Source organism: Condylura cristata, unplaced genomic scaffold (genome assembly GCF_000260355.1).
Source record: "Condylura cristata isolate star-nosed mole 26May11 unplaced genomic scaffold, ConCri1.0 scaffold00017, whole genome shotgun sequence".
Lineage (NCBI taxonomy): Eukaryota > Metazoa > Chordata > Mammalia > Eulipotyphla > Talpidae > Condylura > Condylura cristata.
Genome location: NW_004567118.1, coordinates 5,582,631 through 5,609,764, shown reverse-complemented (window position 1 = coordinate 5,609,764; position 27,134 = coordinate 5,582,631). Strand labels below are relative to the sequence as shown.

Here is a 27,134-nt window from a genome sequence, read left to right as displayed (position 1 = left end):
CGGCGCAGCCCCGCCGAGGAGCGGCGGAGGCTGGTGGCTGCGTCGCCGCGGTCACCCGATACGCCGGCCCGCCGCCCGGGACTCGGGTTGCAGGAGGGAGGGAGGGAGGCGAGCGGCCTGCTGGAAGGCGGGGAGCGCCTGCGGCTGGGAGCCTGTGCGCCCCCACCGCCCACCGGGCCGCTCCTGGCCTCACCCTCGAGGTCTGACCTGGGCGAGGCCGAGGCGCGGGTCCTGCCTCCGACCCGTCGCGGCCCGAGCCCACAGCCTCTCCCCAGCAGGGTCCCGCCGCGCACGCTGTCCTCTTAGCTCTCCCGTGACTCCACCCCCAGTCAATCTGGGAGGCCCAGACTGCCTGAGAATGGCCTTTGATCTGCTCTGCTGTGTGACTCTGGCATGTGCTGAACTCTCTGATCCCACGACAAAAGAGCCTCAGCTCAGCCTTGAGGGATGGAAAGCCCCACAAGCACCAAGTGTCCAGGGAAGACAGGAGCCGCTGTTGCCCAGCCCCGTTTCTGGAAGCTCTCCCCCTTCCTCTGTCTACAGCAGATTCCAGCTGTGACAGACCTAAAACCCCAGGACCTGGGGCATCTCACCAAGTCCTGCCTGGCTCCACCACCCCACCCAATGTAGCTCCAAGACCTTCCACCTGGGGAGGGCCTCTGCCCTTCACCATCCCTGTCCCCCTCAGGACAAGTCCATCCTAGCCTTGGGAGCAGACACATCTCTGTTCCTCGAAGTTCAGTCAAGATGGGCTAGAGAGCCGGGAAAGGAAGTGGGCTGAATGCCCCACGAACGATGCCAAGTGTGCCAATCTGTCGCTAGAGTTGAGTTACACTTGGCTAAAGCGCCCATGCTCTGGAGCCCTGTCCTTTCTGAGGCTGCTGTGTTTTTCCTTCCAACTCTCCTTGAAAAGTCAAGCCTTGCTGCCCTTCCCCAGGGCACAGGGTGTGTGAGGAGGTGAAGCTGGCACCTGTGCTGCACACTGGCTTCCCTGCCTCTGCCCCCCACCGCTCAGCACCCTGAGTCAAGGTCCCCTGCGCCTTGAGACTCGAGCCCGCCATCCCACTTGGACCTCACTGTCTCCTGTTCTCTCGTGGCAATGTCTGACCTGAGCTGGGAGCCCAAACCCTGTCTAAACTGAGACCCATCTTCCGATAGGGAAACTGAGGCTTGGGGGGAATCAGGGAGTCAGTTCAGAACAAACGACTAGATGCCAAAGTCCTCAAAAATTAAAACTAAGCCTTGACCGTCACAAGAAGGGTGGGAGAAAGACACTGAAGAACCTTCTGGTATAAGACATAGGGCAAGATGGGGTCTGCTGGGAGATGGAACAGGAGGGTGGGGACAGGGGGATGAGATGACTTGCAGTTGGGGAGCGGCCAGGAGTTCTGAGACAGAGCATAAGAAACTCCTGAAAAGCAGTCATGTGGTGGCCAGGGAAGGGAGACGGTGCTCCTGTGTAAAGAAGGAAAGAATACAGTTTTTTTTCCCAAAACTTGAGTGTTCTCCCTCAAAAAATTCCTCCCCAAAGCCAAACTGTCACAGGCTTGGGGAGGTAGTGAGTGGAGGGATTGGACAATTAGAGGGTGATGACAGGGCACAGGAGTCTCCTAAAAGGGGGGCAGAGGGCTCCTATATAAAAGAAAGGGATCAAAATAAAAATCCTGATATTCCCCCCTCCAAGAGAAAAAAATCCCCCCCCCCAAAGCCATGGCCTTGGGGGGTGGGGTGGAGGTGGGTGACTCACCTGGGCCGGCTGGCCAGCCCCGGAGGGGGCGGAGTCGCCATGGAGGTGGGAGCAGAGGGAGCTGAGGAGGCACACAGGGTCCACGGTCCAGCCGCCAACCTGTGTGTGTGAAGCGGGGGGGGGACACCCCATTAGGGGGGGCGGGCAGGAGCCGCTGGGGGACTGGTAGGGAGGGGCATTCCAGGGGTGAACTTTTGCATAGAAAGGCACCGTGGCATCGGCAAGTCTCTCACCAGGGCTGGTCTCTAGCTGAGTGCTAGGTCCGGTTCTAGATGTCTCTCTCCTGTCAGGCTGAGGGCTCCCTGGGCCGCTTTCCCCATCAGATTCTCTAAGGTTCTTTGCTTCCACTCTTGACCACCTCCTTGGGCACCTTGCCAAGGAGCTGATCCCCACCTCTCGCCTCCTCCAGCTCTTCACTTCTTCCTCACCGATGGTGTCACCTACCTGACTCTGACTCAGGATCATCCCCAGAGGTCTCACCCAGGGCGCCTCCATCCCTACAGCGCTCTTTCTTCCCTGACTCTCCTCTCCCACACCGAGGCTTGAGTCTCACCCCGCTCCTGACTCCTCCAGGAACCCTCTTCCCCACGGCCCTGTCCCCTTGCCGCCTCCCGGACCCATCTGTCTTCATTTAGTCTGCGAGCGTTTACTGAACTCAGGCTCTGAACATCCCATGGCAAGTGTGATGCTGTCCGCTTGCTCTCCGGGAGGGAGAGAATGAGCGATGATTAAAGCCTGCTCTCGGTCCTCACCCAAGTTGTTCTGAGGGCCTGATCTGAGGGCATGTGCACGTGCCAGAAACCCCGTCTTCCCTCGCAGGCCTGCTGCCCCCGAGGCCGCCACCCTGGCTGCCTTCACCGCTGCCCGGTGGGAGCTCCCTAGACAGGTCTGTGGCCACGGGTCCTGGGCCCTCAATGGCCCCAACTGGTCATCAGCTCCCAACTCCACAGACCCGTGAGCCCCAACTCTCTCCCCCAATCCCTCCTACCTCTGAAGTGCAGGGGGCTCCTGCCGGGCCTTTGTTCACTTGCCTGCTGTCCTCCCTCTCTCAGACCCTACTCTGCCTGGGGCCCAGCTTATACACCTCCTGTCCCCACCTCACTCTCTGCCTAGATCATGGCCCATCATGCACGGCCCTCCCCTTGTGGTCACCTCCCAGCCAGCAGTTGCACATTCAGGCCTAGGAGCACCCCTGTGAAAGCCCCACCTGCTCTGGGATCGCCTCCCATCTTCCCGTGGCCACTCCTCAGGCATCCCCCAATGCTCCTACTTCTTCCCAGGGCACCCCGTCTTCCTGCACCTAGGGTGTTTGTGCAGGCAGCAAGCAAGCCTCGCTCAGTTTCCGGTCCAAGCCTCCACCCCTTCTTGGCCCTCCCCATAAACTCGTCCTTCTCTCCCCCAGCCTCAGGTTCCCCCTTCAGCCCCTCCAGTTCAGTATCCCAAAACCACTGCAGCCCTACTGGTCACCAGCAGTCTGCCCCCATACTCCCACTGCTCCCACCCTGACCCTTTGGCACCTGCCAGGTGGGCCTTTGGGCCAGTCCAAGCCAGGCCCGTGCTTAGCTCCCACCTTCCACCATTCCCTTCTTGGATGTCTATTCCGACCCTTTTCATCCTGCCAAGTCTAGGTACCTCCTCTTCCAGGAAGCCATCTCTTACCAGCCAGCCCATCTTGACCTCTGTTCCTCTAAACCCTCTTCCAGCTGACTGTGCCCCTCATATTTATATTTAATGGTCCTTTTGCCCATTTAGGTCACAAATGCCTCTGCTGCCTCCTCCCACGTCCAAGCATCCTGAGAGGAGCTCCCTGGGGGTAGGGGCCATTTCTCCTTCGTCTGCAACCCTTGGCCCAGGTAAAGACAGAACTGGGGGTGACATCAGGGGGGAGGTAAGGTACCAGAAATGCACCAATGTGTCCACATTCCCTGTAGGGAGGATGAGAGTGGGGACACTCTTCCCCGTTCCCTGTCACCCCCAGCCGTATCTGGAAAGGGAAAAAGTGCAAGACAAATGTGGAAGCCCTGACACCCAAGGCTCAATGGAAATGATGCTGAGTTGTCCCACCCTACTCAGACCCTTCTCCCAGAGTGGACAATGCCTGAGTCTCAGAGCTGTCACGGCCTCATGCCTATGCAAGGCTAGACGCAGGTTAGTCCCAAGAAAGAACTTTCCTACAGACAAGGTCATACTTGGATGAAGAGACGCACCCAGGAACCCAAGGATCTGGGAGAGGTTTACAAGGGAAGCATCCACCCCACACAGCAGGAGACAGGTCCCGTCAGAGGCAGGAGCACTGCCTGTCTCTAAGCCTTACAGATGGCAGGACTGAGATCCAGGCACAGAGAGGGGCGGCCTCTAACGCAAAGCCACACAACATGTTTTGGGGGAAGAAGGTAGACGGCCCCAGGAGTTCTGGTGTCTGTTCTGCGGTGCACATCAGATCCTGCCCACCTATGTCCCAAGGCCATGTCAGAGTTGTTGACTCCACTTCCCCATTAGACCCTAAGACTCAGTCAGACTCTTCCCACCACTCCCTCGACCTCACACACCTGCCCGCCCCCTGCCCAGTCCAATGGCCTAAAGAAGGTGGGCAGCGCCCACTACCGCGCTCCAAAATCAGGGCTGCAGGAGAGAGGTCTGGAGGCTGAGCTCCACCCTCTTCCTCCCAGGCTCCAGAAAAAGCAACCAGGGCATCTGCCACGTCTTTTGCTTCTCCCCTCCCTCTCGCCCCAGACGCCTCTCGGAATGGGAATGAGCCAGGGGGCAGAAGCGCGGGCTCAGACCCCACCCCCAGCCCGCAGCGAGCCCCCACTCACCTGCTCTCGCATCCTGTCCTGCTGACCCCGGAGGGCCAGGGCGTGCTGGGGGTACTTGCTCTTCAGGTGGTCCATGAAGGCGTCGCGCTTGCGGTCGGCATCCGCCTTCTGGAGTCCGCTGAGCGCCTCCAGGCTCTGGGCGGCGATCACCGTGTGCCGCCGCTCGGACGTGTGCACCAGCCCCACGTTGGAGAAGCGCCGGCCCCCGCCGCTCCCGCCGCCCCCGCCCCCCAGGGTCCGGTACTCCCGCGGGTACTCGGCATCGTCGGCAGACAGCATGGGGGGGCTGCTCCGCTCGGGATCTGCGAGAGGGGAGAGGGGGCACGCGGGGTCAAGGCGCGCGGGGCCTTGGGGCTGCCCTCTCCCCACCTGGGGTCACGGGGGGGGGGCTTGGGGAGGGGCAGGCTGACGCCGGAGTGAGTCAAGGACTGCCTGCGCCCACTAGGGGGCGGGACGAGGCCGAAAGGTGAAAAGGAAGGTGACAGCGAGGGCAGCTCCTTGCTCTTCACCAGTGGCGTGGAGGGCTAATGCCTGCAGACGAGGCGCTGTCCTCTGAGGCAGAGGAGGGGTTGGAGAAGGGGCTCTGACGCCCTCTAAACCGCCCCCTGCTGCTTCCTGATGCTGGTGTGAACAGGTGAAGGGAGGGGAGTCGCCTTTAAGCGGCCTCCTGAAGAGGCAGGAAGGCGCTGCACCGGCTTCCTTTAAAGCACCCCTTAAGGAACGTGAGGTGTGAGTCCAGGACACTGTGCTGAGGCTGCAGGCGGCCTGGGAAAGGGTCAGGACTAGGATATATCCGGGGCATGGAGGCAAAGGTCACACTCAGGGCTTCCTGGGGCGGTGGAAGCCCAGGGTCGGGGGCATGGACGCCTTCCCTTCCCTCCCAGAGACAGACAGATGGACAGACAGGAGAGGCTGGCACAGAGAGGACAGTGAGAGATGACTGGGACAAACTCAAAGGAGAAAGAAGCAGACAGAACAGCTCGAGCCTCCCGGGAGGCCCTTTCCTCCCTCTCATCACCTCCCTTCCCAACACACACACAGGCTGAAGCCCTGTAGGGACGCACAGGGGACAAAGGACAGTACAAAAGCGAACAAAAGAGAAGGCCGGGGGTTGAAGGCCCCATGCAGAAGTCTAAATCCCCTCCCCAAATGCTCATCAGCCCTCAGTTCCAGCCCCCCCTCCCCCGCCCTGGCCCAGCTCTACTGTCTCCCACCTTCCAGCCTAAATGACCTTCTCACAGCCCAGGAGAGGGTTCCTGAGGGTCACCCACGCCCCCAGCCCGGGGCTGCTGGGCATAAACGGATGTGCTCTTGCTTCTCTCTAGAAGTCTCCCTGCACAGCCACTGACCCACAATCCACCAGCCTCCAAGCAGCACCACAACCCCAGGCATAACCAGGTCTGGAAGCATCAAGGCACTACAGTAACGCCCCTCAAGGCACCGACTTGCAGGGGCTTCCTAAAGGGCCGACTGGCCAGGGAGGAGGCTGTGGATCCGAGGACCTGGCCAAGTTCCATCCCCCGAGCCCCTCGTCAGCCCCCCTCTTCCCACACATCCAGGGTTTATCAGAGCCACGCAGGTCTCAGGAGCCTCTTGCTCAAGCCGCAGGGAGAGAAAGGGAGAGACCCAACGGTTTCAGCACACCTGAACTCGAGCGCTCGCATGATGGCACGTGTGCATGCACACACCTCCCTGGGGATGTGAGGCCCGTGCTCTGGGGGACAGAGCCCAAGGGGCCCAGCATCTCCCACCAAGACCAAAGGAAGAACTGCTCTGGTGGGCAGAGCCCACAGCCTCCAAGGCACGAACCCCTCGTCATGGTCACCAGCCTCCCCAACACCCCACCAGGTAGGTGTTACTGGGGTCCCATTTCAGAGGTGGGAATGCCGAGGTGAGAGAAGCCCAGTGACATGTCTAAAGCCACAGTGAGTGCTGGAGTCCAGAGCTGAGCCCCACATCTGTAAAGCTTGCCGTCACCCATTTATTGGTGACAAGCCCACCACACAGCACACGCTGATTCCCCTACCATGGTTCTGGGTCTGGGGTCCCCTGGTGCTGCTCCTCAAAGTGCGGCCCAGACACACAAGAGACATGTGTCGGGGAGGTCACCTGCCTCCCCAACACCCCAGACTTTGAGAGGGACGCTTTTTACATTTTATTATGTAACATGTAAAATGTGCCTTTATTTTCATAACAAGTGAGGAGAGTAAGGCAACTAGAAGCTTCAATCGCTGATTTCATGGATGTAGTTCCCTAGGGTGGAAAAGATAAGATTTCCTTCTGTGTAAATTAGAAAGTTCAAAGTGAGTTCATGAAGAACGTTGGGTTACACAGGGCAGATTGTCTGATGTGGAGTGAATTCCTGCAGATATCCCTGACCCACTGAGGCTAAAACCTTGGGAACCTTTCATGAAGGCGCACCCCCTGCACTTAGGGGAGCTGATAGAAACTCAGGGTGGCCAGTTGGGGGTACAGCAGGCCCTGGAGAGACAGCCCCAACCTGAGTCAGGGGCACCTCCCTGATGGTGACCTCCCTTCTCTCACCTCACCACCCACGGGGGCTGCAGAGACTGCTCTGCCCACTAGAAAGGACGGGCAGGGTGCAGTGGAAGCAGCGGGGGACAGTGGTGCTTAGCCCTGCCGAGGCAGGGTCCCCCAGGCAGCCGTGCTGGGGAACAGAGAGGGGCAAGGAAGGCCTAGGCCCACCCAGCTTCCTGGCGGCCAGCGCTCACCCCGGGTGCCCAGCCCTCACCAAAGGCAGGATGCCGTGAGGCAGGAGATACGTGCTCTGAGGAGCGTGAGGAGATACATACTCTGTATCTCCGAGGGTCGTGGGAAAGGGCTTTGACGGAAAGGCCTCTGAGTCTGCCCGAGAGTCTTCACAGTTTTGACTCCACTTCCCAAGAAGGAAACCAGGGGGGAGGGGTCTGCGTGAACTAGCCCTGCTCTGCTACTGCTCTCCTTTCTGCAAGGCCCTGTGGGCTGGAGGACTGGCCTGGGACTCTGGGCTGGGGCCACCTGTTGTCCTGCGAAGAAGGTATGCCAGGGTGCTCCCGCAGGCTGGAGTATGAACTCATCCCTGAGCCGCGGGCCACACTTGCACTCAGAGCATCGGGAGGGAAACCCGGCCGCAGCCAGTGTGGGTTTACTCGCCTCCTTCCCCAGGGTCCCAGGCTCCCTCTGGGAGCCCCTGGCCACTAGTTTGTAAAATAGGGGCGTTAACCTCTAAACCCTGCACTGGGCACCACAGGAGAAGCTGAGACAATGGAGAAGCAAGTGTGTTGTCTTGAATCACAGAGGCTCCCAGCAGGTGAGCATGTGGGGTTGGAGCAGACTGACTCCCACTGCCCGCCAAAACAGCCCCACCCGGCCCCCCCGGGGGCAGCGCCCTGCCCCACCACATGGAGCAGTCCAGGGACAAGCCCAGGAGAGCGGCTCCTCCCCCCAGCAGCAGGCCTGGGCACCCTGGGCCCTGAGCAGACCAGTGCTTCCTGCTCAGCTGCAGGCAGTGAGGCACCCACCCAGACAGGGGTCTTCAAGGGAGGAGGGGGAGAGGAGCGCAGGAGGCCGAGGGGGCACTGGGCCAGGTTCTGCTAGGGTTGGGACGAGGGGGTTAAAGGACTCTGGGGTGGCGGGGCAGGGGCATGATGTCTTGGGAAGGGGCATTAGGGCCTAGGAGGTAGGGCAAGGTTGGGGTGCCCTGAGGGGGGTTGGGACTGAACACCCCTGAGAGGCAGACTGGGGCTGGAGGATTTGCGTCTTTCTGAAGACCCTCAGTGTGCAAGGCCCACCATAACTGTTGAGTCAGAGCTTCAAGCTATGGGGAAGATACCCAGGATGAGTGAAACCCAGCTCAGGGTGAGGGATGCTGGGAGGCAGAAGGGGGACTCTGGTCACCCTCAGCTCAACCTTCCAGCCAGGGGCAGGGCGACTGGGAAGCAGTGGGCGCCCCCCAGTGGTCGGCCGCAGACAGACGCGCAGGTGCTCCGCGAGAGAGCAAAATTGTTATTTGTTCCACTAATTCCTAATTCCGCATTTATTTATGAGCCTGATTTATTTTTATCCTCACTGCAGTCTTTTCCATGAGATCGCTGTAACCCATGAAGAGAATCAGACCCCTGTTTAAGTGACGCTGTCTCGTAAGCCAGCACACCGATCCCCACCTGGCATCTTTACCCCAGATGTCACCGTCCACTCTGTCCCCGGCTGCTGCTGGGCAGCAGTCTCACATGACATCATCGTCAGAGGAAGAGAGTGTGGAGAAGAGGGGGAGGGAAAAGAGAGAGGAAGTGGAGAAAGCAGAGGGAAGAGCGAAGTTACCAGCTACAGAAAGATGATTCTCTCTGGGACCCCGGCTTGGACCTCCCCCGACTCAGGACCTAGAGTTCAGCTCCTGTTTCTCCTCCCCAGGGACCAGGTGGCTGGGCAAGGCCCCCTCCAGGTGTGCGCCACCCATTGCCCAGGCAGAGGTGGGGGCTGGGCACCAGCTCAGGGAACCCACGAGGTATTCTGGTTAGATCCCAGCAAGGTGGGGTGCATGGAGGTTGCTGGAGCACCTGGCTCTCCTCCCAGAGGGCCGCACTCAATTCTCCTCAGAGCAAGGCTCCCTGGCCCCACCGCCTCCAGCCAAAACCTGCGGAGGCTGTCACCCAGGAGGAGCCCCGAGGCCACTGCCACCATCCATTGTGCCTGACGTCTCCAACCCACTGGGTGCCTGCTGCAGCCCGGAGCCCACAGTGCTGGGAGCCAGGCCAGAGGACAAAGGTCGCCAAGGGACCAGGTACATCTTTTTCTTAAGCTTGGCAGAAGCTCCAGGAACCTGGATCAGGTGAGAGGCTCGTCCCGGCCCTCTGCTCTTGCGCTCCGTGAAGGAACTGGCCTCTGTCTGTTCCCACTGCTCCCCTGATTGTCGCTCCTTGGGTGTCCATGCCCCCCAGTCCCTGCTGTCTGTCTGTGGGTCCCTGGAGCAGAAGACCATCTGTGTCTGTTTTCTAAAACCATCTTTTCCGCCCCATACCACAGCAACCAAAGTCATTTTCCGGGCAATTGCCTTTCTGTAAACATTCCTGTGTAATATCCCCCAAATTGCTACTGCCCAGCACCCTGTTGAGTCTCCCTGTCACTCCAGCCAGGGCCTCAGGGATGGGGCCAGGAGGAGGGGTAGTGGGAAGGGAGAGGCAGCTGGACTGAGGACAGGGACAGGGCTTCCTGTCCAGCTCCTGGCCCAGAACCCCACACCTGCCCCCATGCTTCCCCATTCCCTGATAAGCCAGCGCCCCCCACCCAAAGTCAGGCCACTCAGGAGAGAAAACAGAGCGCAAGGAGGGGGAGCCCATGGGAGGAAGCCTTGGAGGAACACCCTGGAAGCACGTTGATGGTCAGGCACGAAGGCGACCTAGAACCAGGAGCAGACACTCAGTCCCCAGGGCAGGGGCAGGTAAGCTGACAGCCCTGTCCCTGTCCTCAGTCCAGGGAATCTTGCTGCCCCCGCCGCAGCCCTCAGAGCAGCTGGGTATCTAGAGGCGGTGGGGGAGAGCAAGCCCCACGGGGAGCCAGGAGGCAGGGAGGTGCTGGCGCTGCCAGTCACAGATCCTGCAGGCAGAAAAACACAAGCCAATTTGCACAGATTTAAAACCCACCAAAGGCCACTTAGTTGGTAAACGAGTCGGAATCTAATTAAAGGACCTCATCAGGTTGGGGAGGGAGCGCTCACCTGCCTAGGAAGAGCGAAGGGAGGGGGCTGGAACCTGAGTCTCCCACTCCCAGTGGGGTGTTTCCCAGGGAGGGAGGATTTAAGAGGGCCCCTCCAGGGCGAGGCTTCTGTCCACCTGTTCAGGCTGGGCACACCCCCAGGGGGAGGGTTCATCCCCCTCAGACTGGGTAGGTGCCCAAGGATGAGGGGCTTTGCCTCAGATTGGGTGTACCCCAGGGTAGGGCCCACCTTTGCCCCCTCAGACTAGTGGCTCACCTAGGGAGAGCCTGGTCTCCTCCTCCTCCTCACTCCACCCAAGGCAGGGGTGCTCCCCCTGAGGGGCCCCAGTGTAGCACCCATTTACCTTAGGAGACTGGCTGCACCCTCAGACCGAGGTCCTCCCCTCCTCCCTCAGACTAGGGTCTCTTTGATGACAAAGGTGCCATTGACTCAGACTGGGTGGTTTTGCAGGACAGAATGGGGTGGGAGGAGTGGGGAGGAGTGGGGAGGACAGTCAGAGAGGCCAGTCGGCCTCATGCTCCTCCTGCCCGCTCCAGCAGGGTGGCCCTTGCTGGCTGGCTCTGCACACCGGGGGTCACTGCTTCCTTCTGCCTGTGCCTGACCCCACTGAGGGCCCCACAGGCCACACAGCGCACCAGGCTGTGAGCCCGCCCAGGAGGCCTCACTCCCCATGGCTCTGTCTCTTAGGCACAGAGGAGCGCTGTCCCTCTGCCCCACCCAGCTGTTCCTGCCTGTGCTCTCTCAGGGAGGCCTTCAAGGGGAGGAAACTGAGGCCCAGAGAATGAACCTGACCAGCTGGAGACAGAGCCAGAAATGGAACCCAGGCGTCCTGGCCCTCAGGGACAAGGACTTTTCCACTCCGCGATGCCATTTCCCAGAAAGCAATGCCAGATCTCAGGTCCCAGGGAGGCAGACTAACAACCTCCTTAGAAGGAGCCAGCACATGGTGGGAAAATGCCACAGCACCAATGGCCCCAAAGACGGAGGTCCGTGGGTCATGGCCCAGCCACATCGCAGTGTGGGGCCCCCGTGGTCCATACCCAGCCCCAGCCCCCACATGCCACCCCCTCAGACATCACCACCGCTCCCTGCAAAGAGCCAACAAGCCAGCGCCATGCCCAGAATTTCAGATCCACAACCCTCCCTCTTCTCCTTGTCCACCTCCAGCAAGCAAAGTTCTGGATTTACCCCCAAATCACTGGGTTTGGGAGTGAGAAAGCTCCATTCAAACCCAGCTCTGCTGCTGACTGTTGTGCCCTGCGCTCTGAGAATCAGTCCTCTCTCTTTTTTAAAAAAAGGCCACAGCACACAGGTGTCTAACACCCAGACAGGTGTGTGGGCTCTGCACTGAGCAAGCTGCCACCTGGGAGGGAGCAGGAGACCAGGCCCCTCCTGGCCGCACCGCCATCCCATCGCCTCTCACTCCACCGACAGTTTTATCAGACCGGGACTGCGGGGGTTTGATTTTTTAGCTACTAATGAAGATTCCACTAATTGGCCTCCCCAGCGAAGGGAGGGGGCGGAGATGTGGAGGGAAGCATGTCACCCCTAGTCTAAAGCTGTTGCTGGTAAAGCTGGGAACAGCCCTGGCGTGTGCCCATCCCGAGCCACGTTAACAAGCTGACTCCTGCATGGCAGCGCCCCCTCCACCACGTGCCCAGGGAGGAGGGGCCGGAGCACTGCAGGGGGAGGGGAGGAGCTACCTGTCTTCCCAGCCCTGCCACCCCTTCCTAAGAGCTGCCTGGGGCCCCCTCCCCCAAGAGGCATTGCAGGGTGGAGCAGTGGGCATGGAGAAAGGGACCTTTACCAGCACCTAAAGCTGTCTCACCCACGAGTGTGCCCAGACAGGGGCATTCTGCTCCCAGGAGCAGGCATGGCATGGGCCACCCCCACCTGCTGGAAGCGAGGCAGGAGCACCATCCGCCACCCCATCCCACCACAGGGAAGTGTGGGTAACACCCAGTGATCACCCAGGGCCTCGAAAAAGCCCAGCAGAAGGCTTAGCCTTGCTGAACCCTCCCCAGCCCTCCTGAGGTCACGCCCTGTCCAGAGGCCCCCATACCCGGCAGCTCCCTCGCCACCAGCGTGATCCCGAGCACACGGTTCTGCCCCTCACACATAGGGTCGCCTGTGCATGTCAGTGCACACACACGGCCCCTACATGCTCAACAACACACACCGTCACACACGGTGCGGCCCCCGCAGGCATCCAGGCCAGAGGGGCACACCGGCCCGCAGGGCAGGGGTCCCCGCACAGACGCCGCCATGACCCCCTATTCCGTGTGTTTGCCACCACATGCAGATGTGGTGCTGTGCCCAGGGACCACCCCCCCACAGTCAAGACCCCTGAGAGATCACAGCACACCTGGGGATGCCCTGAGTGCCAGGTCAGTGCCTCTCCAGCTTGGGGTGTAAGGTAGTGGGGAGTCCGTTGGCCCAACCAGAGTCCTGCTCTGCCTTCTCTTGAGGGCAAGTTCTGCCTCTCCTACGTGACCAAGTTCAGGGTGTCCTTGCCGGGGTGTTTACGTTCTGTCTGGAAATACGGGGATGGGCCCCGTGACCTCAGGGCCGCTGGGCTGTGCAATGCCAAAGGCTGACTCTCCTCTCAGATCAGGGTTCTCCAGTCCTGCCGCTGCTGGTGCTTTGCCAAGTCAAAGGCTGGCGAGCCTTTGACCCTCCTCCACCTGCGTGGGGGGAGCAGAGGACAGGGCTGCTGGGGCCCAAGGCTCAGCCCTGGCGGTTAATTACTCTCTGCCCTGCCAGGCAGCTGAGCACCAGCAGCCAAATCTGCGTGCCATTATTTTCTTTCTCCTGGGATGCCAAGGTTAGCCCTTGAGAGACTGGAGGGTGGGAGGCAGGAGCCTGGAGCTGAGTTTCTTGCCTGACTGCTGGTTCCAGGCTGACCTGCGAAAACTGAGCAGATACTGGGGGCATCTCTAGGAGCCTCCTCTGAGACCTAACCTGAACCTCCCTCAGGCAGGATCCTGGCCCTGGAGCTCAGCCTGGAAGGTAAGGGAGAAGTACCAGGCTATAGAAAACGCCACCCTGTCTTCTCAATGAACTCCACCCGCCCATCTGGAGCCACGCGAGGGCTAAACCCGGCACCAAACCTGCTGGATACCCTGGGGACAGGGGCCAGCCATGAATGAGATCACTCTGGACACCCCCCACACGCACCCCCTCACGGGTCCCCCGGCCGCCCTCAGTTCTCAGCCACCTCACGAGGTTGCTCTCCCCACTACCAGAAGGGGAAATGAAGGTGCCATGTCAACGTGAGAGTTGATAACAAAGGAGCCTCATCACAACCACAGAGATTCTCAATCCGGATCCACCTTGGTCCCCTACACCCTGCTGATCCCCCAGAAAGATCTGATTCTGCTGCCACGTGTGCCCAAGCCCGTGGCCAGGCCCCTCACTTTCCCTCAGTCTGTCCAGTGCCTGACGAGGGAGCACTTGTCCTCGCTGAAGCTCAGAGACCCTTAACCCCCTCCTCGTTGGCAGTGGGGTGCGGGGGGAGCAGAGCTACCTCAGGAACCTCAAAGCACCAGCTGGGAAAAGGCCCTCAGACTGAAGAAACACCTGGGCCACCTACCTTTCCCCGGCCTCGTCTCACACCTTGGCTGGGTACACTGGCCACAGGCCGTCCTCAGACGGGACACTCCGCGTCCGAGTCTTTCAGGAATGCCATCCAAGGCTGGATGTCTCCAGGAAGGGAGAGCTATGACACCCACGGCACCATTGTCTCGTGGGGCTCTCCTTCCCTAAACCGAGCCAGATTCTGGGCCTATGGCCCTCAGGGGGGCCCAGGGCTGGTCATGGCCGCTCCCTTTGCGGACGGATGGAGGCTGCTCAGGAGCCTTCTTTCCTGAGCCTGACACCTCGGGCCTTCTGTGGCGCTGGCTTAAGGCCCCGCACCCACCCCGCCTGTGTGCCCTCTGGTGGGTAAGCTGCGGGCCATCACACCCTAGTTGGTGACCTTTCAGACTGTTCTGATGATCCAGATAAGGCCCGAGCAGCCAGATGAGCCCTCTCTGCTTCTGCCCTGGCAGCCTGCCCCCAGCCCCTCAGCATGGTGCCAGGGCAAACAGAAGCCAGAACACCACGGCCCTGCTGTGGAACCAGAACCTAACACCCTGCCTCCTCATTCTCAGGCCACCCTGACTGTGGCCTTGACTCCTAGCTGGGCTGGATGGCTCTCCTGGCAAGGCCAGCTGGCCGCCTGCTGCTTCCAAACACTTCCTCTGCCCTCTGGAGCCTGGCCTTGCTAATGTGTTTGGAGGAGTCAGCTCTGAGTCTCTTACCAGCAACTAGGCCCCTCACAGCCCCAGCAGGGCAGATCCACGCTCCAGGCACCAAAGGTTGTGCCCAGGAGTGGGAGTGGGCAGCCTGCACTTCTCTGGGTAGTGGCCTGAGTCCCTGGCTGCCCTGTCCAGCAGCCAGCCATCTCAGGGGCAGTCTGAGTCACTCTGAGGACTGGAAAACCACAACCCGCATGACAATATGGGGTGCTTCTGACCCACACGGTGCATCCTTCTTGCTAACCTACTTCCTCCTCAGTGCTGACCCCACCCTGCTGCCAGAGACCCCAGGCTTGGGAAGATGAAGCTCCCCTGCCCCCATCTGCTTCCCCACACTGCGCCCCAAGTCTGCAGCCCATGCTTGCGCAGTGGCTAATTCTGGCACCTCATCAGACAGTAATTATGGGGGAATCAGCAGCGCTGTCATCTAGGCAGCTCGGCACCTGTCACCACACCACCATCCCCAGGCCGCCAGCATAGGACCAGAAGTGGGGCAGGAAGGGGAGCACTGGGGTGAGGGGTGCCGGTGCCCGTTCCTTCCCTGCCTTTGCTGCCCTGGCCTCCTCCGACCCTGGCTCCCACGAGATGCGTTAATACATGTCAAGTCGTAGGCCACTAGCCACGCAGTGCTCCCTGACACCAGGCAGGTGCTACATGAGGGCTCCCATATGTGTGACCTTGAACAAGTCATTGTACTTCTCTGAACATCAGTTCTTCAATAGCAAATGAGGGAAAATAGCACCAACCTGGAGATGATGGAAAGAAATGTGCACAGTGTCTGGCATGGTGCCTGGCCCACGTCGTGTATTCACTCAACAAACGATTGGTATTGTGGGCAATGAATGGGGGGGGGGTGCCAGGATAAGTGAGTCCCAGTTTAGCGAGAGTCACACTGGGGCCACACTGAGGTGCAGGCATTTTGTCGGCGGGTGCTTTGTGTTCTTGGAAGAGAACCCCTTTAAGGAACAACAGTGCGCTGCTCACACAGTCCCTCCGCTGCCACCACTACTCCAGGGTCTGGGAGTCCCTGAGACTCCCGGCAAGGTGGCACCCGGGAGTGAGAGTTTGGGAAGAAGAGGGAGTGGACTTCCAAGTCAATGTCCAGTGGCACAAGACACAGAGGAACCCTGGTTGCAGGGGGCACAGAAAGTGAGGCAAGGCCCACCAGGCCTCACAGGGCCAAGCTGTCCTCAAGGTAAGGCATCGGGCGGGACGGAAGGAGGAAGGTGGGGCAGAGGCTGCCATCATGGACAGTGGTTATCTGTGCGACCTTGGCGTGCAAGTAAGCCTCTGTTCTGTCTCCACCCCAGGAAACAGAGACAACAGCGTGGAGCTCACCGAACCTTCCCAGCTCCCATATTATTGACTAAACATTCCATAAGTATTGGGCATTCCTATTACCAGGAATGACTTTTTTTTACCCAAACTCAGTATCGACGGCGACTGCCTAACCCTGGCCAGCCTTCCTTCCCTTCTCTGAAAGCCCAGAGGGAGCACAGAGGTCTCTTCCAACTGAAACCCGAGAAGAGCTGACCCCACTGTGTCCACCTTGCTGGCCGCCCCCACCCTGTACCCACACCAAGCACGCTAGCACTAGCCAATGCCCAAGTCTTACTCTGCTCTGACGACTGAAGCAGGACAGGGTGGCTGCTCGGGGGGGTTACAGACTCCCTGCCTGACAGTGTCCCCGAAAAGACAGGTGAAAGAGCACTCGGGCCCCTCCCTGGTTCTCTGGCTCTAGCCCAGCCCTGGGCCTTTCCCTCTGCTGTGTGTGGGGGGAGGCAGGTGGTGACTTGGACAGGTGGGAGGGGCGGACTGGTCCCCTGTCACTCCTGCCCCCTCCTGACAGCCGTGGCAGCAGCAGCAAATGAGGGAGGGAGGGAGCAGCATCGCTGTTCTTTTAGGAAAACGGTAATTTTAATTAAGAGGCAGACAAACGAGCACTCTGCAGATTGTCTCCGAGCAAAGTTATTAAAAAGCCATCAAGGCGTCGGCAGCCACAGTGGCAAGGAGGGCTGCTTCCCCCAGCTGCCCGCCCGGACTGGGGCCGAAGCATCCTCCAGAGAGCTGGAGCAGGGCCTGAGGCTGTGGCGCCCGCAGAGAGCCCTGTGGGACATGTGCAGCCCTTTCTCCGGAGGGGGTCAGAGGCGGCACCCAACAGCTCCTGGCAGCTGGGGCAGAAGGGGAACCAGCCCTCAGGCCGCGCCCACACTGAGGGAAAGTGGCTGGGCCAAGGTCACACAGCTAGGACACAGCAGGCCCACTCAAGGCGAATGCTGCAGGCAGCTGGTCTTGGGCACAGAACTGGGGTGGGGGAGGTCCCAGGTGGGGCTCCCTGAGGCCTTCTGAAGTGGCCTCAACATTGTCCCAACGGCTCGCTCCACAGCGAGCCTTGGTCTCTGCTACCTGGCACACGCATACTAAGGGGGTACCATCAGGTCAGGTGACTCGCTACAGGGACAGAGTGGTCGCCAGCAGGGGGAGCAGGGGCGGATAGAGGCATCTGTGTGCCCCGTTTGGGGGCGGGGTGCACAGGTACCCTACAGTCAGCTGGCCAGACCTCACCCCAGGCTCCACAGCAGGTGAATCCAGGCAACCCCTTAACCTCTACAGACTCACAGCATAAGCAAAGAGAGAACCTTATCTGTCTCACTCACTGTCCGACTGAGCCTAGCCCAGCGCCTGGCACAGAGAAGGTGTTCGATAAATCTGTGTGGAATAAACGAATGCACGAGTGCATGACGGAGTAAGTGGTGGGGATCACTGTTTGCAAGTGCCCGTGAACTAAACAAAGCGGCACTGAGATGGGGTGTGATCCCATTTTTTCCCTCTCCCCCATCCTCCGGCCATTGAGGGAACACAGGTGTCCCCACAAGAAGGATCCCTTGCTCCTAGCCCTTCTCCCCAGGTCTCTAAACCTCTCAGTAATGTGCTCCTGTCTCCCCCCACCTCCCCAGCCCCAATTACATGGGGGTTTTGCAGCCAGCACCCACATGTACATGCACACACAGTGCTTGCACACACACACACACTAACTCACATGCACACACGTGCACACACAGACGCATTCGCTGCCAGGCAAGGTGCCCTCCCCAGTGTCAGGTCTCTGCTGTCCCCTCCCCTGGCAAAGGTCTGTGCCCACCAGGGGCCGCCCCCTCCCCCCATTTCTGGCTCTCCAGCCTGGAGATGGGCATCTGGCTAAGGGTCACGGGAGGCCGGACAAAGGGGGGGGCCTCCCTCCTGGCTTACTAACCTGGAGACTTTAAACAGAGGGAACAGAGTCCTGGAGCCTTCCCTCCCGCTGCACGCTGGAGCCCTGAGTGAGGGACAGGAAAGGAGGAAAGTCGTGAATGAATGCCCAGACAGGCCCGGAGAGGAGAGGAGCAGCGAGAGGAAGGGTCTGGGGCAGGGCTCCCAGAGTGGGCTGGGGAGGGGTCTCGGCCACTGCGGGAGAAGGAAGCAAGGACACAGCAAGGCAGAACCTTGGGTGTTGTCCTCTAGGGGGTCCTGGGAGCTTGGGGAAGGCAGGATAGAGGTTGGGTGTTGGAGAAGCCAGGACTGGGGATAGAGGGCAGGGCAGAGACACCAGTGGGAGACAAACGCAGACAGACAGCAAGACAAGACAGCAAATGTGAAGTCCCCAGAGTGGGGGCCTCAGGACAAACAGCCAATAAGCCAGGCCTGGCTCTCCTCCCAGAAAGGGCGCAGACTTCATGCGGTGCCCCCACAAGAGCCCAAAGGATAGCACCTTGGAGGACTCTCCTCAGGTAAAGCCACCCAGTTCCAGAAGGTTGGTGGATTCCACGGTGCTGTCATTGTTCTCCCAGCCCAAACCCTCATCTGCCCCACTCACCCCTCACCCTGCCTCCTCCCCTGCCTGCAGCGGAGGGAACCGGCATCATACACCCAGCCAGCACATAAACACTGCCCCAAAGTGCCCAAATCCCTGTGCCCGAGGCCTGTGTCCAGGCCCACCCCACCCTCAGACCACCAGGGCAGGGCATCAAGGCCTCCTCCCTCTCACCTGGCAGGGAAGTTCTAACTGGACTCTCTGCACACGGCCACACCTGTCCAGCAGGAGGCGTGGCCAGCTGGCCACACCTGTCCAGCAGGAGGCGTGGCCAGCTGGCGGAGCCCTTCCTGCCCCAAATGCTGTGGCCCAACACCCTCCGGCCAGCCCAGCCTCCCTCAGCTGACTGAGGCGCATCCATACCCACATCACGTCTGGCTGCAAGCCTTCTCAGAGCCCCTGCCAATCTCATGGTTCCAATTTTCCCACCGATTACCCAAGACGCAGACATCCCAGGGAGAAGCAGCTGTTGTACCCAGATGTTGGGACATTGACAAGGGGAAGAAATCAAAAATGCTCACTAAGGTACCTAGCCCAGGGGGCTTCTAGGACCAGGCGGGGGGGGGGGGGGGTGGGGTGGGGAGAGACAGATTAGAGGGGTGCTGGGTGGGGGTGGCAGGAGTGAAGATTCAGGGGACCTGGTTTCCTTCTCACCACCAGCTTTAAAAGGCAGCTCCAGGGCACAGCCCCAGAAAAGCTGAAGTGAGGACCTGAGTTTTAGAAAACTCTCAAAGAAGTTTTCCCAGGTATACTCCTTCCTCTGGGGAGCACAGAGCCCAGGCCCCATTCAGCTGGACAATGAGGAGGAAGGAGACAAAGGACTGCTATTTGCCAAAGGTTTAAAATTTGCCAGGAACTCTATCTGAATGTCCTTTAATCCTGGCTCTCAGTCCAATTTACAGATGTGGAAGCCAAGCAACTTGCCGAAAATCACACAGCAAGTTGAGGGTCAGGGCTGGGAGAGGCAGACCCCGGTCTCTGTTCCCCAGAGTCTGCACTCTTGATCCCTGAGGTAGCCAACTCCCAACCACCCTGACGCGCTCCCCTTCAGTGGTCTCTGGGAAGTTCTACTTAAAGTCTAACCTTTCCACCCCATGCTCCAGCCTAAACATGTCTTAAGGACAATACACCGAGAGATTCTTTTAAGTCTCTTTCTGCCTCATCCTAGGGGTGGGTGGCAGATCAATCTGATCTTGAGCTGCAGAAGGACCAGGGACGGGGGGAGAGGGGTGAGGAGAGGTTTGGGAAAGGGGGGTTCAGGGTCTCCTGAGCTTCATTTCTAAGTGGATCTCTAGGAGTGCTCTCTTCCTCTTCCACCTCCATCACAGACGCGACCTCAGGAAGCCCCTCAAAGGTCCTTGCAGAAATTCTCCAAGTAACCAGACTAGAGAGAGGCCAAAAAGCTGTAGAGGATGTGGAGAGTTTGGGGGGCACCCGTGTGAGAGTCCATGTCAGTCCTAAAGGCCCTCACTTTTCCTTACCTTTCACTTTAGGGGCTGGGACAGAAGGGCTGATCAGAGGAGAATGCAAGCCCTGGGGAAGGCCCAGGAGGGCGGCAGAGACAGCGCTGTGTCTGCAAAGGCTTCAGTGAGCCATGGAATGCCTTCCCAATGAGCTGGGATCCGTAATTCTTCCCCAATGAGGCAGATGCTGGTGCCTGGGGTGACACCACAGAGGCCCACTGTGTCTGCAATTATCTCTCTTTCTCTCTCTCTCAATCTCACACACACACACACACACACACACACAGACCCTGGGGGTCGGGGAGCTGGTAGGACACCACTACACCTCTTCTGCACAAACATCTCTAGCTATGGCCTCTCCCAGGCTGTCTGGATCTGGGACTCCACGGTGGGGTCTTCGGGTCTGGGGGTAGCCCCGTCAGGCTCTGTGTGGGCTGACACGAGGATGTTGCTGAAGTGAGAAAGGCAACCCAGTGAAAACCTAACTCCTGCCCAGTCTTTGAAAATCCATGCCAGGACATGCAGGCAACTGGACCAGGTGGCAGAAGCTTGGGAAAAAGGTTGGGGGGGGGGCCCCCGGAAAGGGGCGCACCAGCTGGCAGCGCCTTGGCAGTGTAAAACACGGACTGGATTACAGCTCTGGCTGGAATGGAGTGTGGCAAAGCCAGGTCTGCTGCGGTGGAAGGCAAGCTGTGAGTTTATGATTCAGATCCTACATAGCTGAAGCCTCTTGCCTCTCCTTCAGCCATGATGGGGCTGAGGCAGGTTCAGGAAAGGTGTGCCTTTGGAGCAGGAGAGACTTGCTCTCTTGAGTCAAATCTCCATTTTCCTGATTCAGCTGGAGCTGAGAAATAGTCTTCCCACCCTTTCACCATGCCTGCCATAGAGAGGAATGTAGACCTCAAGAGAGAGGAGGCTGGCAGAACCTGTGGCAGCTGGGAGGGACCTTAGAGATTGTCTAGTTCCACTTTCTTCTTATACCCAGGACATCAAAGGCCAGAATGGGCAACTAACTGGCCGAAGGTCACCCAGCAGTGGAGGAGGCAGGCCTCTGATACAGTCTAAGGCTTGCTCTTTATAAGGCGCTTCACCTGCCACCCTGGGGGGTCAGGGTGACCTCCCTGTCCCCTTCTCCTCAGTGGTTCTGGACTCGCCCACCAGCACCCCCTGCACTGGGCTGACCACAACATCCAGGCTGAACTGGATCACCTCTGGCTAGCTTCAAGTTACCACAAAGGTCATGACAGCCAGTCGCAGCCCTAGATTCATTAATCACTCCTGCTCACCACATTCACCCCTAGATCTCCCCACCTTGGAGCGCCACCCCTCACAGAAGAGGCTTTCCCTCCTACCTAACCTCCACTCCTCCCCCCCCAACCAACGGCCTGTTTCCTCTCAAGCTGTCCTGTGCAAAGATGGGGGGAGGGGGAGAACAGGTTTCCCAGCCTCCAAACCCTTCTGTTTGCCTACCACAGTGGAGGAGGACCTGGGCAGCCAGGCCCTGGGCCCATGGGGGGGGGGGGGCGTTGGAGGATGGGGTGGGGAGTGGGAGCCAGTTTTTCTAGGAATTGTTCCTCCTATTCATCCCCACTGAAATTCCAACATTTCGGGGAGAGGGGAGGCTCTTCTCTGGCTTCAGAGACCTCTGCTCCTTCCCAGACTTTCCTGAGTGTTTATAATGTGGCAGGCACCAGGCCGGACATTTTCATCTATTATTTCACTTACTTTCGTAACAATTCCACATCAGACAGGAAGCTGCCCCTGGGACACTATCTAGGACAACCACTACCGGCGCCCTCTCCCTGCACTTCCTCAGGCCTAGTCCTCCTTGGCAGTAGAGGGCGGTTTTGCTCCTGTCTTTGGAAATTTTCACTCAGTAGCCCACATTATCATCTCTAAGCTGCCCACCTTTCCCCCACCCCTTGCCTCCTGTGATGGGCACAATGGGAGAGACAAAGGAACAGAGGCAGGCCTAGAGGCTGGGCTGGAGCACAGGCCTGTGCACCTGCCCAGAGCAGGGGAGGAGGCCGGGGCAGCCGCTGCATGCTCAGGCTGGGGTTGCCCAAGTGGGGCAGAACAGAGGGCAGCCAGGTCTCTCTGCCTCCCTGAAAATGTTGGGAACCCTTGCAGGGAGCACAGACCCTCACCTTGGGTATGGTGACCGGGCAAGACCCAGACACGCCATCATCTAAGTCCTTGGTGACGGTCACTGAGGTCCAAGTTCCAAGCCACAGAGCCCGAGTCCAGGAGGCTGAGCAGAAGTGGGCAGGAGCACAGGTCAACAGGACTTACTCCAGGCTGTGGCTGGCAGCTCAAGAGGGAGAATTCCTGCGTCTAGCTAATCTCCTGGGATCTAGAGGGTGCCCAGGCTCTGGGAAGGGAGGAGGGAAACCCCCAAGCTCCCCTGCTAGTCCCAGTGGGGCTTCACAGCTCCCAGGGTGGCCACAGGCAACTTCAGTGACTTCACATTCTATTGCACTTCCTGTCTGGACAGGTCCCCTCCACTTAGGCTACCCCCTCTCCACCCCCACTCCGGAACCCCCCCTCCCAAGGGCTGGACAGAAGGGCTAGATCTACCTTCCCTGGGAATGCTCCTGGCTTCAGCTTCCACCCGGAAATTCAAGCAGCAAAAGCACTGGCCAATGGGCAAGGGCAGCGGGAATGGTGGGTGGGACTCTGGTGCTCCCAGGTGGCACTCTCCCTTCCGAGCAGGCACCACTGATATATGCAAAGCATATGCAAATCACCCAGAAGAGAGACACAACATGGTCGGAATGTCAGAAGAGACCTTGGAGATGATCCGGCACATGCCCCTCATTTCACAGGTGAGGAAAGAGGCCCACGCTAGGAAGGGACTTGCTCAAGGTCATGTGGGCATCTGGGAACTAAGGAAGGGACAGAAAGAGGTTGCTTTACCCAGTCCCGCGCTCTTTCCACGACAGTTCTGTCTTTCTTAGGGGGTACACCAGGTGGAAAGGGGGCACAGGGCTGGCACGGGGCTCCAGGAAGGTCTGTCAGAGATGGGGGAGGGGGAAGATGGTGCAAAGAGGCTCCTGACACCCTTGCTTCCTGCCTCGGAGCCTGCAGACAGTGTGGTGGGTATGAGGGGTCAAGGGTGGTGGTGAGGCCTGGGCAATAGGTGATCAGAGGTGGAGGGGCCCAGGGGCTGGAAGCTTTGGTTTCCGGTTCCCTGCAGTCAAGTGTATATATATACACACAGCAAAAGGCAGCAGGGTGATAGCGTGCCTGGAGCCCAATGTCAGGGCAAGGTGCCCACTGTGCTGCGGGAGGGAGGCGCCCTCACTGCACACATACGCACCCTGGGGCTCAGCAGCCCTTCCACCCAGACCGACAACCATGCACCTGACAGGCCATCATAGTCAGCCTAGGCCCATCCCTTCCACTGCTGTGGCTGTGCACCCCACCCCACCCCCACCCCCCTGCTTCCCAACCTTCCAGACAGTCCTAGAAAGCAGGACCAGGATGCGGAAAGGATGACAGACAGTTGGGGGTGGGAGGGAGTAGACAGAAAAGGGGAGACTAAGAGCAGAGGGAGGAGACAAGGGAAAGAGAAAGCACATGAAGGTGGAGCAAGAGAGGGGGCAGAGAAAGTGGAGACCAGGAGGAGGACAGTGGGGGAGACTGAGGCACAGGGACTATGGAGCAGTGGAGCCCAGAAGGAAGGGCTCCCAGCCTCCAGGCAGAAGGACAAGCTGGAGCGTGGATATAGGGGACAGGAGCCCCGACATCAAGGCCGTGGGTTGCCTGTCAGGAGTTGGGGACCTTGTCCCTCTCCCTCTGTCCCCTTCCATCAACTCTCCCCTCCACCAGGAAATCAGTCCTTCCTCCTCTGCTCCTCCCCTGCCCCTCGGGGCAGACAAGGCAGGCTAGCGAGCACACAGCTTCCCAGCCAAATCCAAAGCCTTCATCTCAGCTTTTCAGAGCTAGGAATGAAAGAAGGGGAAGCAAGAGCAGCCCTCAAACCCGCTGACGGCCAGATTTTTATTATCTTTGCTCCAATGGGCCCTAGGAAGCCAAAAAGGAATTCTTCAAAGAGCATCTGAGTGGCTCATTGAAGCCTGCACCTGCACCAGCCTGCCCATGGCAGGCTCACAGGGTTTGGGGGGCACAAGCTGTCCCCCACCCCCCAAGCCCAGAGGCCAGATAGGAGGCTGCCAAGAGCCTGGTCCTCCACTCCCTGTGCCTAGGCAGGGGCCTCTCTGCCAGGAAGCCAGGTACAAGGGCCAGACCCAAGGCTGCTGGGCCTCTGAGGCAGTTTTTGTCCCTCTCTGGGTCTTGACGACACAAACAAGGAAGAAATCCAATTTCTTAGCCAGGGCTTGGAGAAGATAAGTGCTTGCTTGGGATTCCTCGAAAGAGAACTCTTTCTCTACTGCAAGCCTAGATCCTCCCCAGATCTCTGCCTGCTCCACACCCACAGCGCACCTCAGTTGTCTCCTGACTCTCCTTCTCAGGACCCCTCCCAGTACAGCTGGGCCTCCATTCCTGAACCTCAGGACCACTACTCACAGACACACCACAAACTGTACTTTCTGGACTCCCAAACAGGCTCCCTTGGTTCAAATCCTCATCCCCATCTTCCTCCTTTCCCCAAGACCTAGCCTGAGGTGAGGGTAGGGTCAAAGCAGAACTGGCGCTTCAAAGAGCCCAGCCCCCCCTCTCCGAAGCTTGGGTGTCGTCAGAGAATGCCAAGGCACTGTGCGGACAGCAGCCAAGCGCCCCCCCTCACCACACCCCAGCTCTGACCACATGGTTGAGATCAATGTCCGCAGCCAAAGAAGGAATCAATGGTTCTAATTAAACCCTTTTCCCAGGGTGGGGCACTGGCCAGAGGGAGAGACCGCGCATCCGAGGCTCAACATCCCGGTACCCGATCCCGCTCCCGGACATCTTTAGGGAACCTGGAACCCCGCAGGAATCAGGCCCTGAAGACCCCGGACAGCCACAGGAGACTAGGTGGCAAGCAGAGGGCAGAGGCCGAAGCCTGGTGGACTTGTTCATCCAGGGGACTTGTTCCCCGCCTCCACCAGCTCTGCCTGAGGACCAGCGTTGCTTCTTCCATGTCCCCAGAGCACAACAGTGGGAACAACAAGGGGCACCAGCCCCAGGGATCATCACGGAGAACCAGCCATCATGGTAGGGGAGGAAAGAACAGGGAGGGGGCTGGGTAGGGGGCTGGACAAAGACCCTCTTGTCCCCTGGGCGGAGTGGCAGGAAGCCAGGGCAAAGCCTTTGCACTCGCTGCCAATGGTGCCTGGGTGCCAGGCAGTCTGGGTGGAGGGGGGTTCTCAATCTTGGAACCCACTCCCCTATGTCCAGGGTGCTCATCTGTGGCCCTTGCTTCTACCCACCCACCCTCTAAGTCTCAGCTTGCCCGCGTCCCTCTGCCTGTGTGAATGCCAGGTCCTGACTCCCACCCATAGTGGCTACAGCACCCTCCACAACTGGCAAAAACCTGCACTGAAACCATAACTGACCCCCACATATATACACACAACCGTGCCAGAAATCACCACATCACAGCTGCCACCAAATGATGAGAGAACCCCACATCTTCACAGTGGCTGTCTACATCAAATGCATCATCGTATTTTTTTTAAGACCAGCAGAAGAATCAGGGACAAGAAGAGAGAAACTGAGGCACAGAGTAAGACAGCACATCAGTCGGCTCAAGGTCACCGAGACTAAGATATCCTGAGTAGGGAAGAAGTATGCTACTCCCTGCAAGGCGCTCAAACCCCAGCCTGAGGCCAGGACGCTGAACCACAAACTGAAGTCTGCTTAGCTACCCCCATTGTCAGCCCTCATCCATTGCCCCTTCCCGGCAAACAACAGTAGCTCCAACATCTTCTGAAAGGTTTCAGCTCAAGGGGGGACCCTCCCTTTAAAGTTGGGGGTTGTGGGACCTTCTAGCTCCACAGTAATTGGGAGAGGGAATGACAGCCCAGGCCTCCCTCCTTGCACGGTCCCTGTTCCGGCTCACCTGGCTCCCCTCGTCCCCCAGGATCCCTTGGTCCAGCCTCCTCCCTGGGAGATCGGGCGCGGCCCTCCGCTGTCCTCTCCCACCAGGCCAGGGCAAAGCGCCGGAGGCACTGCCAGGGCTGCATGAGGAGGCGTGGGGCGGGGGGGCTCGCGCGAGCAGCGGCACACGCCCCGCGGGCCCTGCCAGCCAAGCTTCGGAGGCACCCGGTCGGCCCCCTCTGCTTCCACCAGCATCCTGCTGCCCCCACCGACAAGACTAGGAGCTGGCCCGGGAGCTTCTGACGTAGCAGGGGGGTGCGTGGGAGGGGAGGGGGGGCCAAGCCGCGTCCCCTCCCCGGCCCCGCCCTCTGAACCTCGGTCGTCCCTACCTCCTCACTCACCCTAGATGCTTTCCCCAGCTGGGGGCGCCCTCCCTTGCCCTCTGGCCTCAGCAGAAGGAGGGCTTAAAATCAAATAGGCCGTCCCCCAGACCCTCCTTCTGGGGGTCCCTGGCTATCCACCGGCAAAGCGGGGAGCAGGTCCCCAGATTCTAAACTGCTGCCTAGGCTCCGAGGTCTCCTGGGCTGGGGCCTCGAGGGGAAGCGAGAATGGAGGTGGGGGTGGGGGGGTGAGGCTGAGAATACAGGCTTGTATCCTGGCAACACAGCCAACCCCAGATGCACTCATCCCCTTCCTTCCCGGGGGGCTGGTGCAAAGGGCCTACCACCACCTTCCAAGTGCATGCACCCCATTCTGGGACTGGGGGAGAGAGAGGACTTTGCCGCGCCTCCCCCCAACACACACTTCTCCATTCCCTTCTTGCTCCCCTGCATCCTCTTCCTCCACCTCGGATGGGCCACTCCCATCCCCCACTCTCCTCACCATCCATGCCCCTTCCTCGTTGCCCCCCCTCCCCGTCAAGACCCCTTTAAGTGTTAACCCCTCGGGTCCCTTCCCCCGCGCGTCGCGAAGGTCTCCCCACCCGACCTCCAGCCTCGCCAATCCCGGGCCCCCTCTCCGGTGCCAGGACTCCTGTCGCCCGGGTCCCCTTGCCGAGCCCGGCGCACACCGGTCCCCGGCCCCCCACGCACCTGCGCCGGGAGCATCCCTCGCCCCACCGGCCGCCGCCTCCCCGGCCCGGCCGCCGCCCCCGCCCCCGGCCGAGGGGAAAACACACAAAGAAAACAGAAATACCTTCCACTTAAGCATGGAGGCACATTAGGGAGGAGAGAGACAGGGACATGCCTTGGGACGGAGCGTTCCCC

General features: G+C 59.6%; 1 protein-coding gene across 1 annotated transcript in view; it reads right to left on the bottom strand.

Annotated features, from left to right (window-relative positions):
- SRCIN1 (SRC kinase signaling inhibitor 1) overlaps window positions 1-26,087 on the bottom strand; it is a 60,104-nt gene extending 34,017 nt beyond the window's left edge. The window contains 3 exon segments of the mRNA XM_004684271.2: window positions 1,748-1,846; window positions 4,564-4,865; window positions 25,892-26,087. Coding sequence (XP_004684328.1) covers window positions 1,748-1,846; window positions 4,564-4,865; window positions 25,892-26,015 — 525 coding nt within the window. The 5' untranslated portion in view covers window positions 26,016-26,087.
- Window positions 26,088-27,134: the final 1,047 nt, after the last annotated feature.